We start from the raw sequence: 19,742 nt of genomic DNA, 5'->3' as shown, positions 1-19,742 counted from the left end.
AATTTTGTAACGCGGAATGTTCGAGGTCTTGGACATCCTGTCAAGCGTCAAAAGGTATTGTCTCATTTATCCAAACTTAATTCTCAAGTTGTTTTTCTACAAGAGACTCATTGTACAGATGTCGAATCTTCTAAGTTAAAAAGGCAATGGGTGGGTCAAGTGGTGTTCTCTCCTGCTGTTAACAAGAAAGGGGGTGTTGCGATTTTGTTCCATAAAGGGTTGTCGGTCCAAATTTTATCCTCTCAGAATGATGATGAGGGGCGCTGGGTAATGGCAAAGGTTGTGATCTAAAATAAGACTTTCGTTTTATTGAACATTTATGGTCCGGTTCGGCCTGACCCCACATTTTGGAATGATATCAAAATTCTTATCTCTACTATGGACTGCCCAAATATTGTAATAGTCAGTGACTTTAATCAATGGTTAGATCCATTCGCTGACAGACTTTCCTCACACAAATTTCAACCTGATAAGTCTCATAAATGTTTCCAATCTGCCATTGCCGCACGCCCCCTTTATGATGTATGGAAGACATGCAATCCTGACTCCCTGGAATATACCTTTTTCTCGAATGCTCATCATACCCGCTCAAGGATAGACTATATTATGGTCAGTAAATCCCTCCTTCCTTCTCTTCAAAAGTCCGATATTGGTTCTATTTTTATTTCAGTCCATGCCCCTGGTCACGCGATCATTGATCTTACCCTCACTTCTACAAGTTTCAGTCGATGGAAATTTAATACTTATCTGTTGTCTGATGTTGCTTTTGTTAAAGAAGCTATGGTGTTTATTAATGAGTTTTTTACCCTTAACAACCCTTCAGATACCTCTATCCCTAATAATTGGGACGCTTTCAAAGTTGCCTTTCGAGCATTCACTATTTCATATGTTGCTAGAAAGAAGAAGGCTAATAGAAGTAAATATGAAGACCAACTCAAGAATATTAAACTACTTGAACACTCGTATTTTTCCTCAAAATCCCCAGTTGCCCTTCAAAATCTAATTAAAGCAAAAACTGAGTTGAACAAAATTGCTACTGTTGAAGCATGCAATACCCTCTTAAAAATCAAATCTAAATATTATGGGGGCCAGAACAAGGCGGGTAAAATGTTGGCAAACTATCTCAAAATCAAATCTGAACGTAAAACTATCGGCCCTATTTTTAATGATTGTACAAATAAATTGGTATCCTCAGATGAGCACATTGCGGAAGTTTTTCATAATTATTACCATTCTCTTTATACTGACGGCACTCACCCGTTTGACTCAAACTTAACATCTGTCTTTGATGGTCTCCCCTCTCCACCATCACTCCCCGAAGAGTTTGCCCAATTAGAGAAAGATATTTCTCTTCAAGAAATCCTTCAAGCCATCAACTCCCTCAAAAAATCTAAGGCTCCGGGCCCTGATGGATTGATTACCTATTGAGTTTTACTCTGCATTTCATGCCATCTTTGTGCCCAAATTGCTCCAACTTTTTAACTCATTTATTTCCTCTGCTAAGGCCTCGGGATCCTTCCTGGATGCCCTAATTATCATAATTCCCAAACCAGACAAGGATCACTCCCAATGTAAGAACTATCGCCCGATTTCCCTGATTAATTATGATTGTAAAATTTTCGCTAAAATTCTTGCTTCCCGTTTAGATGCCCTCATCCCACTTCTAATTAAAACTGATCAGGTTGGCTTTGTAAAGGGTAGATTAGTCTCTGATAATGCCCGTATGTTTTCTAACATTATTTCCCATAGCAAATCCTTTAAATCTCCCTTGCAGCCCTGTCTTTGGATGCAGAGAAAGCATTCAATCGAATCAACTGGCAGTTTATGTTTCGTACATTGCAATGGTTCGGATTTAGTCCCTCCTTTATATCCTTAGTCAAGCTCCTTTATTAATCTCCCGTGCCAGTATTTTTGTCAACAACCAGTTCTCTAGATTTTTTTCCTTATCCAGGGGTACAAGACAGGGTTGTCCTCTTTCCCCATTATTGTTTATTTTATGTCTTGAACCTTTTTTGGAGCGCATCCGAAATAACTCATTTTTTTTTTTTTTAAATTATATTTTTATTGCAGAGTTATAAACCACAGGATACAATTAAACAGCCAGCACACTTGTGGGCTCCCCCATCCAATGATAGTTCACAGTCGTACACAGCCATTCAGCCCGCATCCCGGAGGCCGGGCGGCATGTCACATCGCTCAAAAAGGAACACATCACAGTGTACGTCCCATTGGGACCCTGGCTGGAAGGTCGTTTTGAGTATCTGCTTTTACCCCCCCACCCACAACAACAGTCCCGTCAGCCATCTCCGTGATAATCAATGAAATCGCCCTTACCGGGCCTGCCCTAGGCTATATGGACCTTCGCACCCGGCCGTTCCACCCAGTCGGTCTACCCTCCACTCAGTGCCCACCGTCCCAGTAGATCCAAGGCCTAACAAGCAACCCTCCCAATGGCTTCCGGCCCTCCCCAAACCCCCTACAACCAACCCCCCCAACGCCCCCCCTCCCCTGGCAACTGCTAAGGTGTGTGCTTCGCCCTATCGAATTGGATGGGTCCACTACAGTGCGTAGGACCATACTTCTGTGTTCGCCCCGCGGTGTCCAGCGGCTTAGTTCTCGCCTTCCTCATCCTCAACCAAAGAATCACGCAAAGCCTGTACCACTAACTCCCATGCACGCGCCGCATCCAGTGCCTTCTCATTCCTCAACTTTACTGCTTGCTTCATCCGGAGCACACTCTCGCAGTCAGACCACCGCAGCAGCTCATTCTTCCATCTACGCAGTGAGGGACCTCCCCTGGACTTCCAGTGCCACGATATTTCCCTCCGCGCCAATATCAGACCCAGGTCTATGAATTTACTTGTCACCTTGGTGTGCTTAGTATGCGGGAACCAGAGCAGTAGGCACGCCGCCATGTCGAATTCTACCTCCCTGTCAGTCACATCGTTCAGGAGCTCCCCTACCTCCGCCCAATAGGTCCCCAGTTGTGGACACCCCCAAAACAAGTGGTCCATGTCCGCCCCTATGGACGAACAACGGGGGCAACAGGCATCCGGCACCCGACAGTACCGCTGTAGTTTCTCAGGAGTTAAATAGGCCCTATGGAGCACATAGAAATGGACCTGCTGAAAGCGCGCGTTTCTAGTGCCCTTCCACGTGCGTCGCAGGATATGGCCCCATGCCGTATCCGGTATGGGCCGGCCAACGCTCGCCTCCCATTTAGCTTTGAGCCCGTGGAGTGGTTCCAGCCCTTCGTTCAGCATCCTATTATGGAGGCACGTCACGGCTTTGAATGTGCCAGCCGCCATCACTACATATTGGCACGCCATAGTCGTCGCGGGTTCCAAGAGCCCCTCTTTCCAGTGCTTTTGTACGGCAGCCACAACTGCCGCATGTAGGAGGAAACCCCCCTCAGGCAGTCCGAACTGGTCCCGGAGCACTTCGTACGGCGCCAAAGCCCCATCTACGTACAAGTCGCCCACCACCTGCAACCCCGCCTCCTCCCAATCCAACAACGGGGACCAATCTCCTCCGTGCGGCAATGCCGTCAACATCCCGATCGGGATCTCCGGGGCATAAGGCCGCGATGCCCTTGCTCTCCGAAGGCTCCTCTGCCAGCACAGCCGGAGCGTCCGCTCTTCCATGGTGAGGGCCCGTAGCTCGAGCCGCTGCTGCATGATGATGTAGGACAGCACGTGGCGCTGTATACCCCGGTCCCGGTCCTCCTCCGGACCCCGGAACACCCTGGCTACGTTCTGCGTGAGGACCTGCAACTGCGCCGCTAGATAATACAGCTGCAGGTCGGGCACGGCCATGCCCCCTTCCAGCTTGGGGCGAAATAGCGTGCTCAGGGCTATTCTGCGGCGGCCATGCCCCCATAGAAAGCCAGTTATCATTGACCGCAGTTCCTTAAATACCCCCTGGGGTATCCAGACAGGCAGCGTCCGGAAATAATATAGGAAGCGGGGGAGCGCCACCATTTTCAACAGTGCTATCCTGCCCAGAACTGTCAGCGGGAGGGTCGACCAGAAAGTCAAGCTGCCCCGCAGCGCCCGGACACAGCGGCCAATGTTACCCTCCAAAAGGTCCGCGGCCGAGTGGTAAATGCGGACGCCCAAGTAGGTGATGCAAGAGGGTTCCCATACCAAACCCAAATCGCTGCTAGGGGCTGGGGATCCCGCTCTCAGCGGAAACACGCAAGTCTTCGCCCGATTGACCTTAAGGCCCGACAGCCGGCCGAACTCAGACAGCAGATCCATCGCTCCAGCCAATGCCCCCGAGGTGTCAGCTAGGTACAGGAGCAAGTCATCCGCATAGAGCGATATATAATGCCATTGCCCATCACTCACTATCCCCGCGTATCGGTCGCCTGACCTCGCATGGACCGCCAAGGGTTCCATCGCCAGGGCAAACAACAGAGGGGAGAGGGAGCACCCCTGTCGTGTTCCCCTGCCCACCGGGTACGCTTCAGACACCAGGCCGCCCAATCGTACTCTCGCCGTCGCCGAGGTATATAAGACCCTCGTCCACCTTCGGAACCCGTCACCCATGCCAAACCTCTCCAGCACACCATCCAGGAAAGGCCATTCCAAGCTATCGAAGGCCTTCTCGATGTCCACAGACAGAACCGCCGGCACTCCCTCCCCATCCAAGATGGCGTCCATTATTCCCACCAGGCGGCGGATATTCATCGCCGTGCTCCTCGTGGGTATAAACCCGGCCTGGTCCCTGTGCACCAGGCCCGTCATATGCGGGGCCAGTCTGGTGGCTAGTATGCGACTCAGGATTTTATAGTCCACCGTCAGCATGGACAGCGGGCGATAAGACCTCACGTCCGCGGCATCCCGGCCAGGCTTGAGGAGCGGTACTATCAAGGCCTCCCGCATGGATCCAGGCAATGCCCCCTTCTCGAAGGCTTCCGTATACACCACCAGCAGCCTGGGCGCCAGGTTGTCCACATAGTGTTGATAGAACTCAATGGGCAGTCCGTCCACCCCGGGCGTCTTGTTACGGGCCATATGTTTGATGGCCACCCGAATTTCCGTAAGCGTGACCGGGCTACCCAGTTCCCTCGCGTCCTCCTCGTCCAGGACCGGGAGCGGCCTCTCCCCCAAGTACTCCGCGATGTCCTGAACCCCCACTCCCAGCTGGCTCCGGTACAGTTCCTCATAGTATCCCCTGAAGCGGTCCAATACAGCCGCCTGAGAGTACACCATCTCTCCCTGCGCATTATTAATGCTGAGAATCGGGCAGCCCCTAAGTTCCGGGTTAGCTAGTCTGGCCAAAAGGGTACCCACCTTGTCCCTCTCTGCGTGTGCCCTGATAATGTACTGCCTATAGTCATAACATCTCAACCGTTCCGTCTCCGCTGCTACCACTTCCTTCGCCTCCAACAACTGGGCCTGTAGGCCTGGCCTAGCTGGCCTGCGGCGCTCCAAGTCCCTCAAAGTTTCCTCCGCTTTCATTAGGTCATTCAGCACAGTCGTACGAGCATTCGAGAACCTGCCCAAACACACCCCTCTCACCACCACTTTCATTGCATCCCATTCAGTAGATCTACTCGCAGCCGTGCCTTCATTCACACCGAAATAACTATCAATGCCCTGCCGGACCGCATCAGCAAACACAGAATCCTCTAGCGTCTCCGGGCGAAGCCGCCATGTTGGTATCACTGAGCGCTCCCTCTGCCACTGAATATGCACCAATAGGGGGTTATGATCGGATATAGTCCTAGCCAGGTACTCCGCATGGGTAATCAATGGGGCTAGGGATCCCCCGCAAAGCAGCGAATCGATCCTGACATGTAGATCATGGAGAGCGGAATAGAAGGAATAATCCCTGGTTCCCCTGTGCCCCTCCCTTCAAACATCCAGCAACCCCCATCGTTCTTGCCAGTCCTTCCTGTGCGCGGCCAGCCTGCGCACAGGAGAGTCTACCAGGGGGGGATGGGACCTATCCAGAGCAACATCCGTAATCGAGTTGAAGTCCCCCCCTAGCACTATCGGACCCGCCAGGAAAGAGGCCAAGGACCCCGAGAGGCTATCAAAGTATCGGCCTTGGTCAGTGTTCGGTGCATAAACACAACAGAAAACCACATCCCGTCCATATAATCTCCCCTCCACCGCTACAAACCTGCCATCCGGATCTACTACTTGATTCAGCACTTGAAAGGGTATCCCCGCCCTCACCCAGATCAATACCCCCCTGGCATACGCCGAGTAAGTGGTGCCAAAGACCTGGCCCCGCCATCTTTTCTGCAAGGCAGCGCACTCTTTTTTGGTGAGATGAGTCTCCTGGAGCATAGCAATCTGAACCCCCCTGCGTACCAGGTATGCATGTACTTTGTGACGTTTCACCATAGTCCGCAGCCCCCGGACATTCCACGTTAGGCATTTCAAGTTAGGTAATGTCCCCATTCCAACTCCGTACAATCTGAATCAAATAACAACGATCCACGGCCCCCCCAATGCAGTTGCCCCCCCCCAAACAGTCCCAAAACTGAAACATTACCCAAACCCCACTCCCCAGGACAGAGTACACGAACCCAATGGCCGCCCCCATCCAAACCTTGATCCAACTCCCCATACACCTACCCTGTGGTCTCCACCACAGTCGACCTTAAGGGCCTAGGGGGGGTGAGTCGCCGCCGACCCCAGCTTGCGGAGCCCGCGCCCGCACTTCATCCCCTCCAGACACACAGCTCCCCCTCCCGGCAACCCGCCCCCCGTCAACAGGATATCACCCTACCATGAAGTCCCGATATAGTCCCAATTCTATCTCAGCCGCAGAAAACAACATCCGATGTCTGTGGGGTTACTATCGGCCCCTTCTGGCTCTCCGCCTCCGAAAGTTCCTCTCCTGTTCTGCTGCCTTCCCCTCCCGAGTCCGTTTCGGCCCGTTCACTGTTCTGTTGCGACCCTGTAATGGCCGCTGTCGCTGCGAGTGCATCCCTCTTCTCCGCCGCCATTTGAGCCTCCCGTTTCTCCCGCTGGCGCCTGTTGCGGGATCTGATGCGTTGTGACTGCCGCACCCGGGGCTGCTTGGGTTGGTCTCGCCGACTTTGGTGTGATCTGTCCGTCCCCGCTCTATACGACTCAAGCCATTGCCAGACTTCGTCCGGAGTCTGGAAAAAGTGCGTGGTGCCATCCATGATAATCCGCAGTTTGGCCGGGTAGAGCAAGGAGTACTGGATGCCTTCCTCCCGGAGCTCCTTCTTCACAGCAAGGAACGATGCCCTGTCCTTCTGGACCGCCTGCGTATAATCCGGAAAGATCGTTACCTTGCTGTTCTCCACCTCATAAGGGCCCGACATCCTGGCCCGCTGGATGAGGAGATCTCGGTCCTTGTAGTGGAGGAGCCGCACCACCATCGGTCGGGGGGGGCGGCCAAGTCCTGGCGGGCGAGCGGGCACCCGGTGAGCTCGCTCCAGAGTGAAAAATGGAGTAAGCCCCTCCGGCGCCACCACAGTGCGGAACCAGTTCTCCATGTAGGCCACCGCATCCTCCCCCTCAATCCTTTCCGGCAGGCCTACGACCCGCACGTTGTTCCGCCTATTGCGGCCTTCGGCATCCTCCGCCCTCCGCTCCAGTGTGTCCAGTCGGGCCAAAATGTCCGTGATCCTGTGCTCCGCGGTCACCACCGATGGCTTCAGGTCCAGCAACAGGTGGTCATGATCCTTGACCCGATCCGCCAGCTTCGCGTGATCCGCGCGTAGCAGCCCCAGGCCCGTGGCCACTTGGGCGATGTCATTGTGCAATGCCTCCTTAGTGGAGGTAATCGCCTCAAGGATGGCATCCAAACCCCGGTTCAGTCGCTGTTCCTGATCAAGCTCCGGGGAGGGACTCTCACCCAGCCGAGTCGATGTCGCCGAATCCCCCTCGCGGCTCCCGGGCATCAGCCCTCCGATCGCCGCCATGTCAGGTCCGGCCACCCGTACTGCGGGTACACCCGTGGGTCCGTGCCTGCCTCCGGGCACCGGGCAGTGCTATGTACCCGCCGACGTTCTCAGGAACAATGGCCAGGCGGACGAGCTCCGTTCCGTGTCCCCACTGTGGCCTGCGGGGGGAAGGACGGGTCTTAGGGTGGCGGCCAGCAAGGGGCCCCGGTCTTCTGGGTGAGTCGGGTCAGCGTCCCCTGGTCTCAGGACATCGCGCCGCCAATCCCAGTGTATCGGGCAGCCGGGTGCAGGGTCCCTTGCTACTTGGCGACAACCGGACTCAGGGCTGAAGTTCGGGGCCGTCCGACCTCCTCGCCGCCATTTTCTTCACACCCTGGGTTACACCTCGGCCGCCTCTTCTCTCGATCTCCTCGGGCCAGCAGTCCCCCAGCGACTCCCCGATTACGCCCGGCTGTCCCCTTACACTTCAGAGGGCAGGAGCGTCGTCTCCGGGTCGCCTAGGGTCCCGAAAAACAGGAGAATTAGCGGGATTCCGCGCGGAGCTGCGAGCTCACGCCGCCATCCCGATCGGCGTCCAAGCCACGCCCCCTCTCCGAAATAACTCTCATATTAATGGTTTTAAAGTAGCCTCTATTGAAACGAAAATTTCTGCTTATGCAGATGACATCCTAGTCTATATGGCTAACCCAGTTTCATCGCTCCCACATTTCATGAATGAAGTTCGTTTATATTCTTCTATTTTAGGTTACAAACTTAATTTATCTAAAATAGAAGTTTTACCCTTAAATGCCGTCTGTTACCAATACATGTTTGACTCAACGGACTTTGCCTGGTGTCCTTCCAAAATAAAATACCTTGGCATTTGGTTTTCCTCATCCCTCGTTGACACACTTAAATTTACTTTTGATTCCCTTCTCAAGAAACTCCAATCCCTATTCCAACGCTGGTCTCCCTTATTCCTGTCCTGGTGGGGTAGACTAGATACTATTAAAATGATGATTACGCCACCTATACTCTATACTATATCTATGCTACCCTTAAAAATACCTAACTCATACTTTGCTCGCTTGAATTCTCTTTGCTCTAAATTTTTGTGGAATGATAAACACCCTCGCATTGCCTTGCGGAAACTCATCCGTCCCAAAAATGAAGGAGGTGTCCGTTTTCCCAACTTCAAAATTTACCACTCTGCCTTTGTGATTAAACAATCCTTTTCTTTAGCATATGATTTTTTAGATTCCCCTCTTCCTAGATGGGTTATTTTTGAACGCTCACTGTTAAAAGACTTTTCGTTTCAACATACTGTTTTTATGCCCAATTGTTCATTTTTGACCAAACACCCGGTTCTGAAGTACTCTCAATCACTGTTACATGACATATTTTCCAAAGATTTATCTCCCCCTTCAATGTTTTTTGTCATCCATTGTGTGGTACAATAAGTTTCTCAAATATAAGGGCAAATCTTTTTATGGAAAGAGAAGGGGATTTCATTTGTATATTAATTCTTTTCAAGTGATTCTCTAATCCCTTTTCATGAATTGCAAAATGTTTACCAACTGCCCGTTTCGTGTCTACAGGAATATATCAGCATAACTTATGCTGTACAATCTCATTTGTCACTCCTTTCACCACCTGATACTTTACCTTCTTTTTCTACCTTGTCTCCTCTCTATTCTTTGTTCTCCCTTCATCAACCCAAGTCTGCCCTTGTATATAAAATATTGATATCAAGTGTTACTGTCCGTCCCAAATCACCTGTTGAAGTTGGATGGGAAACTGATTTGAGTGTTTCGCTACCAGTTGATGTTTGGGATCGCCTATGGTCCAAATTATTTACAGTTTCTATTGCTGCACGCATTACGCAATCCCTTTTTTTCATTTATCATAGGGCTGTCATTACGCCTGTAAGTATTTCCAAGTTTTCACCTTCACCGCCTTCTTTATGCTGGTCTTGTTCTTCTGAAACAGGTACACTTAAGCATCAATTGTACGAGTGCCATTCCGTTTTATCATTTTGGAAATCTATTTGGGATATATGCATGCGAATGTTTCAATGTTCTTCATCATTAACATTAATGAATGTATTTTTAGGTTCTATATCAGACGAGATTGATATTGTCTCAGCTAATGCCAGGATACTTGATCTTTTTATTGCTATTGCGTTTAAAGTGATTTTATCTTGTTGGAAGGATAATTCCAAATTATCTGTTAATACCTGGTGGAATTTTATATGTGACGAGCATAGGATTGCTGTTGCTTCCTCTTCTTCTATTTCGTTAAAAATTAAGTCTGATCTCCTATGGCTCCCCTTTGTTAATTACCTCTCTTCTAATCATCCCACTTAATTGCATGAATTGTTTTCCTTCCCAGCATATATTCCCCTTCCTCCTAGCTTCTTTCTCTTTTCCTCCCCCTCTGCCTTATCCCTCCTTTCCTATCCCTGTCTCCTTTCTTTCATTTCCCTTTCTCCTTCTTCTCTTTTCTTTTTCTTTCTTCTTTTTCTAGGTTATTCTGGATTCTTTATTCGTTCTATGCCTCATGTTTTAACTTATTATATTCATTGACATTATTGTATGGCTTTGTTTTGTATTTTGTTAAAACTGAATAAAAATTTCTTAAACAAAAAAAAAAAGAAAGTGTTGTATGAGCATGTGGACTTGAGTCAACCCATTGGGTAAACAAGTGTTTTTTGCATTAAGACTGTCGCATAAAATTAACATGAATCTGTTTGTTTTATAACTTTGGGTCTCGTTTGCGGCTTTACAAGGATTTTGCTACTATGTGTTGGAATATAAAAATTAAAATGCCATCTCCCTCACCCCCGTTGGCGTCTTCATGACAATGTGACAAGGAAGCTGTAAACTTATTTTTTACGATGCCATGGCGGCCGCTTTCGGCGACGTACACATTTCTTTGGTTATTGAGCAAAAAAAAAGCAAAACCGACTCTGCATTTAAGCAGGTAAGACAAGACCGTAACATATGCCCTAGGATATTGATACTTACCTCCCCACCCCATTGCACTGTGTTTTCACTATCACCAAAGTGTCATGGGCAGTTGTGGGCTCTACGTGATTTGGCGGGTCAGAGGTCAGTTACGCCTCTCTTATTTGTTAAGTTGGATGAGGACTCTCATGATGTTTCTTAACAGCTCCCTGATCGGAACCCGCTGAGAATGGTGAGGTTTTGTGTGTTGTATTTTTTTTGTTGCACAGCCCCCCTCGAGGTTACCACCGCTATGCAAACATGATCCCTCCAATGCAAACAAAGAACAAAAGTAAAAAATATTGTCATTTAAAACCCCAATAGGTTCAACTTTCACAAATGCAAGACAAATTGCACTGCAAATGCTTGTTTGCCGGTGTTGCTTCTGCTTCCCAGTCTGGTTGTGGCAACAGGACAGGCCATACACTGGACCTGCACTTTGTAGGGTTTACTTACAGATCATTGGAACTGCCAATTGTGGAAGCAATACAAGAGGGCTGGAGGTGAAAAAAGTGTGCTGGTGTCAAACACTGGCGGTCCCCTTAACAAATTAAGCAGCGATTATGTTCCATTTATACAGGCTGTCGGACCACTCTCGGGACTCAAGCGTCACTCCTGTTTCAAGTCCCTTTAACATCTGCAGGCTCTGGCATCAATATTAAAAACAGGAGGTCTTTAATTTGTTCAGCCGATGATTAAATGTATATGTAAGGCAGTTCCAAAAATTACCTTTCAGTGGGGTTTCCCTCGTTGCAATCTCCCACAAAACGATCCCAAAGCTGGAAGGGGAAAGGACAGTCTGGTTATGACATCTGCACATTTTTTTTTTTTAAATGTTATATATAAACACGGTGGGCCTAATCACAGACTGCACTTTGTTACACGTTTAGTATTACTACAATAATACTACTCAAGCCCCACCTCATCCCCAATCAGAAAAGTGCTCAGGGCCGTATTACCATCTGCATTCACTTACGGCAGCGAGGCCTTGCCGGGCCAAATCATTAAAATTATCGAAAAATTACATCTAAAAGTCTACAAAAGAGTGTTCAAATTGCCTTATTACACCAGTTGACCTCTGGTGAGACTCTAATTTGGCCTGGAGGACATTGAATGGTCTAGCATGTAGTCCTTTCTAAAGTATTACTATAGATGCAACACGGCGACGCCAGGCACCTTGGAATTTATTCTGCAAAATATATTCAAATATAAAAATAACCCATGATCCACTTATCCAACGATGGCAGCTGCTACTCTTCAAATCGACTTGACCGTTCTAAACACCTCACCATTCATGCACACTGCAGTAAAAAGCATATTGAAAAAAACAGATTAAATTCCGTGGCCATAGAAAATATTAAGTCCACACCGCCGCTAAGGGCCCTGGCAGCATCATTCAACAGCAAAGTTGGCCTTCAGACACAATCTTATCTTAATTGCACAATCGGGAAAGCTAGCCTAACCCAAATCTTGGCAGTAAGGATGCTGGCATTACAAATCAAAGACTTCAGGAAAACTGGCCACTGCTCTCCAAGATTGTCAAGTGCAGACTTTGCGGCTAGAAATCTGAAACTTTTTTACACTTTTTGCTGCTGTCCAACGCTGCTCGATTCCCGGCAAACACTATTAAAGCCACTTTTTTAAATTCATGGCATAAGAACATGCAACAATGCTATGAACTGTATTTTTAGTACCATGGTTCCCCTTGAACTGGCAAGAATAGGCAAATTCTTTAAAGCAGTGCAGGACCTTCGTAAAAAAACACAAAAAAGGCATATAGATGACCACGGTTTGGTAACTCTTAGTTCATGTACCACGGACATTAGGCACTGCAAAGTCTGACTTCTTTGCAATTGAGTTTTAACATTTGTTAATGTATTTGATCCAATTTGTAGTGGATTTAAACTAGTTTGACTTCTTTCACATAAAAATTCAAACCGGTTTACCTACAATAGATTTTAAATAGCCAAATTACCCTAAGCTTAACCAGAGCCGCTTGTACACCTTGAGTTTTAACATTGGGCACTATGTGCCAGTTACACTAGAGGGTATTGAAAGGACCTACTGTTTTCTTTTGTACTTTGTATAACATGTATTTTAAATGATTTATATTGTCATGGTTTTAAGTCATCTACACAATAAACTTATTGATTGATTGATACTACTCAAGTACTACTACATTTTATACATAAACCTACATGTGGAGGTATCTGTCTCCGCCTCTGCCTCTCCTATCTTTACCATATGGAGATCTTAACCCTGACATCAGAGATCACCGCCCCAGCTTTGGAGATGCCTACGTTTTAGCAATAAATGTGTGAGGGGCAGAAGGGAGTTGCTGATAATAGGGAATACTTAATAATAAATTACAGGAGTCTAGGAGGATAAGAAGGTGTTAAGGAGGGGTTTCATTAGGGATATTGTACCCACCCACAAAAGAGTAAGCCCATTGCGACTCAAAAACTGCACTTCTAAAGTTACCACAGCTAAAAAGGACCACAAAAACAGTAGCAAAAGTACTCCAGCTCAGACATGAAGTAAGTCCAGCACTACATATGGCCAACCACTGGTACTGCAATATCCTCCCATAACAAATAATGGAGGCAAGGATTTAATATAACACCCAATAGGGAATAATGATAAAATTAATTAATTTATTCCGACTTAGACTTAAATAGCTATATACATTTAATTAAATATAAATAAAAAGTATTATTTTATTTGAAAATACTTTAATAACTTTTTTAAGATAAAGATAAATGTAATTTTTTTTTAAACACAATAAATTTAAAGGTATTCTATTCATAACAATAGTAATACTTACCACATAGTAAAGTAACATATTTCTTCAGATGGGTTTTTTGAATAAGTGTTCAAAATAATTTCAAATACTATGTCAAGTAATTAAATATTTAAGGTAAAATTAAGTTATTTTTGCTGTGTGCTTTACATTTAAAATAACAATACTAAATTAATTTCCATTAATGTTTAATACAAATGTTTTGCCCACATTTTTAAAGTTTAATAATCTTTCTTATTTTTTCCTATACTCTACTACACAGAGATCTATGCCCCTATGGTGGAGTTCTCTGTCTGCGTATGATTAGTTAGAAGTAGTAACCTTACACTTGTAAATAAAGTTCGACCCCATGGTTTCAGGGAATGGAGACTTGTAAGTCTACCCTTTGTAGTAAATGTACACACCTAAGTGATTAATAGCCAAAAGTAGTAAATTTACTACTAAGTGTAAAAGTAGCATTACATGTGTAGATTTCCTCATGTGTAAATTTACTTTTGTGAATAGCCTCCGTTGTTCGGTGATCATCTGGCAGAAATAATAGCACGCTGAACTTCATTTAAGCTCACGTTCTATTAGCTAAATTTGGTTATTACACTTCATATAGGGGTTGGGGATTACACAACACAGTGAAACAAACAATGCATACTGAGATCTGCAGGCAGAGATTACAACGACCTAACAACAGTGGCACATTTTGCATAAATCTAAGTCAAGTATATTAAGGCCTCAAGATTCAGATGTGAGCATTCACATTTCCTTAAATGTTTTTATCTGCTTAGGGTCCGGCATTACTTGATTAAATGTTTCAACTTTTTAAATATGGAACCACTACTGGTTTGACACAGTTCCTCAATATGTTTGCGACCCGTCCCCTTTTAATTTCCAAATATATGTTAAATTCATTGAAACATTTTAGTCCAACTCAATGTAAGTTGTCACGACATGTCAGTGACACTTAGTTGAACTTACAGTGAATGGAATGTTCTCACATGTTTCAGTCATCTGATTATATGGAATACTGTTAATACATGGCAATACAGGCTCTCCAATTAGTTCGTTTGGCATGCCTTCACCATCTCTTCACATGCTCTAACCTAAATCCACCAATTCTACTCCTGCTGTTACCAGCTCTCTTGTGTAGCCTTTCCAGGTTGTCAGGGTGATGGCTCGGCCATACCAGCCTCGCTATTAAGCAGTTGCTGCTTCTAAAAACTGTTGCGTGCTTATCTAGGTTCCTGATCGATACTGTGACCTTATGCCCCTATTCGGCTATAAAGCCCTTTATTCCCTATATTGGCATAACCGTTCAAGTGCGATTTTCTGTAAAGTCATCTCTGGCCTCACACGAACAGAGCCACATTCCAGCATGACTCTCTGCTACTTCCTTTGCGACCAATTAGTGCAATGACAGAGCAGCAGTCACTATCTGATATTCCTAGATAACACTCCGAGTTCTTCAACAAGATAAAAACTTAGCAAACCTGGAAATCCCCGCTTGCTATGTTTTGATTAGTAATGGAACTCTAATGAGCAACTGATAACTGTCACTTCCTAGTGACATCTTTAATTGACGTCTTATGTCCAGCAAACTTGCGTCAAACCCGGCACCTGTCAGGTATAAATATTACCAACGTTGCCTTAAGCAGTGAGCGAACATGTTGCTGATGCCAGCTGCCTGCATGACCCCGTGTTGGTAACAACTAGCACTCTGTCGCTGCAGCCTGCTATCCTGTGGTGGTGAAGCTACTGATTACCATTATCGCCGCTACAGCGCGAACTGTGGTTCAGTACGCTTGAGGAACCGTGCAGCCGTCCTCTGCGAAGACATCCAGCCCAGCTGCCCGTGGACGCTGTCACCCCTCCTTCCTCGACGCGCTGAGAGAAGCCGCTGCATTTCTCGTGCAGAGAAATCCAGTCCCGGCGCTTCCGGTTTACCCTCGCGGGTGACTGGGATATCGAGAGAGACCCCTGAAGGAGATACCAATCCTCCATCATTCTATTCAGAGGTATGGTGTTGACTAAACCCTTAGACGAGAATTCTTGAAACAAACCTTGGCAAAACCAACTTAACTTAAGCTACTTACTTACTCCCCTTTCACGTGTTAGGCTTAGGTCAGGCACACTGGGGTAGGCTTAGTTAGAAGCACCAGTTGAGTATGTTAGCCTAATGTATATATGACTGTATATATGTTGTATTACTTTTAAACCATTGTATGGCTAAGAAACCATATCAATGCTTTTACAGTTCTATTTCGCAATACTTATCTTACTGTACGTACTTTTTATAATAACAGTTATTGCAATTGTGGCAATACATTTCTCTTGTACGAGAAGAAAGACTGTTCAATAAATGTTAACCCTTTATTGATAAACGCCCGTCTCTCTATTCTCTACATACTGTGAAAGTAAACTGCACTAGACTGACTGAGTGAAATCTATGTCTATTGTTTCACACGACCCTAGAGATCGACTCTTGATCTGAGGAGCAAAGTTGTCATGTTGCACGGTTGTTGGAAAGCTGAATCCCTTCTTGTCTGTGCCAAGGAAGCTGATCACTTCCTATGCAGAGAAGAAAGTTTCCAGTGACCTCTGAGCTAGTTGGTAACACAACCCAATTAAGTTTAGCATAGTCAGTGGAGGCCTGGAATATAAGCAGTTCCACGTCGATACTACTGTTTATGTTATTCCAATGCGCAGGGCCTAGTGGGAAACTAGGAACTACACTACATGGCGCCCAACGTTTGGTAAGGCGATAAACTAACGCAAGACTTGTAGAGTAACTCAGTCGTGCATATTTCACACCCCTTTCTCCCGTAAATACTCCAATAGACGTCTGGAGTGGGTGAAAGGTTAAAATCCGCCCAACCTTAGTAGGAAGAGATTCCTATGTAAAGCTCTGGTTTATTCAACGTTGAAGGATACAGTGTTCCAAAATATTGTGCACCTAATCTTTGTCTCCTTGGAGACCTACTCTGCAAACCTCGCATTTTTACAATGCCAGAAAACGGAGCCCCTGGGGCCGCAGTAGATGCGACTCAGCAAGGTCCCGAATACACAGACCCGGGTGCTATTATCATCCCGGTCCAGTTAAGAAGATCTATAACTTTAAAACTTATAGAAAACGGACTGCCACCTCAAGGTGGTACAGTAATTTTCGTGATAGAGGCTCACGAGTATCGGCAGACAGAGGTATTCTATTCATGGATAAACTTTCCAGCGGTAAACGCTATAACACAAGAGTTTCACTATTACAAAATAGAGGAACCTCCGGATGAGTACGCCCCTTTCGAGGAGGTTGAAATTCCACTTAAATTTCAAGAGCACCTGCTCTGGTATAATGGCGCCCTAAAACACAATGATCACATTACCAGGCTCGGTCCACTAGGTAGACCAGGAGCCACGTGGCCGGTTCTAGCCAGCTACACACTACATCCTGACATTGCAAAAATGTCTAGAGAAGAGCTGTTAGCACAGCTAAACACATTAATAAAAATACATAGGCAATTAGTCCAATATGTAATACGGACTGCGACAGTCCAGCCAGCTGTTAATTCACCACAGCTGACCCCTCATCAGGGGAACACAAATAAAATTACACCACAGAACATACAGTCATGTCTTGGTAAAACACCCGTAAAACGGGAACAAATTCCTTTCTGGTTAGCCCAGAAAATCACTCAAATAGAGGCAGTATTTCCTGATACTACCCCTATTGAGAAACACAGAATCTTGACCATCTGCCTTCCTATGGGAATCGCACCACACATGGAGGACTGTGACACTTGGGGTACAGTCTTTGCTTCCATTTACACAAAAACACACGGTGTTCCGTCTATGGCGGTAATACCGGAAGTGCTAAAACAGATTCAAAATGAATTCGGTCCAGAACCCGCTTTAAATCTAGGTATGAAATTACTGAAAGACTTCAAGCAGGTCACGGCTATATTATTAGCCAACATAAAGGGAGAAGCAGCATCTGTGGCGATCCGCCAGAAGTTGAGGGAAACAGATATAAAAGATCCTGTTGAGCTTGCAAAAATCATAGAAAAATGCTATGAAGAATTAGGTAGAGACAGCTTGGGTGGAAAACCAGTTAAACCCCAACTGCTCGAAAATCCTGAAAAATTATTTATTAAAAATAATTTAAACACTCCTAAAAAGAGCTGGGATGGAAATAAACAATCCACTCCCAAGGAAAAAGTTTTCCAGTCCAGAGGAAGGTCTCCTCGACGGAGGGAAAGAACTCCGACTCGAGAACGCCAGTCTCCCCAACGGGAGCCCTCTGAGAAAAGATATAACCTTAGAAATAGGGATAATATAAAAAAACCTGATAGATATCAAAGTATTGATACACGTCCCTCTCGATCTTTTCCACAGAATTCGGAAAGAAGAGGACGGTCAGACCCAGGAGAGCACACCAAGTCCAAAGACAAGGAACCTGCTCAAAATAAGAAATCTCAATTTCCTAAAAAGAAGGTAGCCAGTATTAGAGTAATCAACCATGCCGAGAATACTGAGGACACAGTTGAAAAACGGGGAGTGGGCATTGACAATGTTGGACAGTGCAGCAGAAATCAGTATAGCGCGCAAGAACTTGATGAGTCATCTGGAGACAGTGGACACGAATGAATACATTCAGGTTGAAACTGCCGACGCCAGACTTAGCGAGCCCCATAAAATATACGAAATAACATTGCATATAGAGGGTGATAAGACTAGGAAAATTAAGGGTCTATTTTGGGATAAGCTCTCAAAAGGCTATGATATTCTGTTAGCTGAAAAAGATTGGCCCCCAGAGTTTGTCAGGGAGTGCCCTCGTGGCGAAGAAGTGATTATGCCTGCCTTCTCGAATCACATACCGATTCATAAAAAATATACATATGCAAGGAAATGGGCAGTAGCCCAGGCACCTGCATTGTATAAAAATCATGTAGGATGGGATGAGGATTCTCCGCCTCACAAAATCCAACTAAAAAGTGAACCAACTGCCCAACGGCAGTATCCCATAAAGCAAGAAGCTAAAAAACAGGTCAGGGAGATCTTAGATCAACTTGAGTACCAGGGGGTGAATGAAACATGCACCTCTCAAATGAACAATCCTTTGTTTCCTGTCTCCAAGCCAGACAATTCATATCGTCTAGTTTTGGACTACAGACATCTTAATACATGTTGCAAAACTTTTGCAGTACAAAACTCGCATAGTGCAGCCCTAATGAATAACATAGTTAGGAAAAAATACAAAACGACATTAGACATTTCTAATGGATTCTTTTGTCAAAACATTGCACCAGAAAGCAGATATTTGACCGCTTTCTCTGCATTTGGGTCACAGAAAAAATTCTGTCGACTCCCACAGGGGTTCAAGAACAGCCCAGGACTATTCTCAGCTAGGGTAACAGAGTTACTACAAATCTACGATGATGAAGCATTATCTTACGTAGATGATATTTATCTCACAGACGACGACTTGGATACTCACTTGAAAAGAGTGAACACCATTATACTTGGGTTCGCAGCAGAGGGTTACAAATTCAACTTTAAAAAGTCCCGAATTGCCCATCTGACAGTACTGTTCTTAGGGTACGAATTATCAAGTGAAGGGAAAAGCCTAGCGGACAACTTCTTAGAGAAGTGCGCTGTACTCCAAGCTCCAAAAACGCTGAAGAATTTACAATCAATACTAGGTTTTCTGAATTTCGGAAGAACTTACATCCTAAATTACGCAGAGAGGGTTAAACCTCTCTACGAACTAATAAAACCTGATTTAAAACAAATCAATTGGACTCAAAAACACACAGAAATTTTGAGATCACTGCAAACAGACATGTTAGCAAAAACAAAATTAGATACACGTGACAACACACGTGATCTTGTAATCCGAGTCATCTCAGGAAGATGCGGATTCACGTACCTAACCTCTAATGAGGGAGAAAAGGTACCAATTTCAATTAAATCTCACTTGTACACACAAGCAGAAAAAACATTCAGTCGCACAGAAAGAACTGTGAACGCAGTGCAAATCGCATTAGCAAATGAAAGAGAACTAGCACACGGTAAACGG

The 19,742-nt window shown here is 45.9% G+C and overlaps 1 protein-coding gene across 2 annotated transcripts in view; it reads right to left on the bottom strand.

Moving 5' to 3' along the window:
• MLKL (mixed lineage kinase domain like pseudokinase) overlaps positions 1-19,742 on the bottom strand; it is a 703,954-nt gene that overhangs the window by 71,269 nt on the left and 612,943 nt on the right. For both annotated transcript variants that reach the window (XM_086945230.1, XM_086945229.1), the window contains one exon: positions 11,611-11,660. In XM_086945230.1, the coding sequence (XP_086801356.1) occupies positions 11,611-11,660 (50 nt within the window). The remainder of the gene's footprint in view (positions 1-11,610; positions 11,661-19,742) is intronic.

The sequence above is a fragment of the Lissotriton vulgaris genome, chromosome 12 (genome assembly GCF_964263255.1).
Source record: "Lissotriton vulgaris chromosome 12, aLisVul1.2, whole genome shotgun sequence".
NCBI lineage: Eukaryota > Metazoa > Chordata > Amphibia > Caudata > Salamandridae > Lissotriton > Lissotriton vulgaris.
Note: the sequence above shows the minus strand (reverse complement) of the source record. Positions and strands in the feature narration are given on the sequence as shown.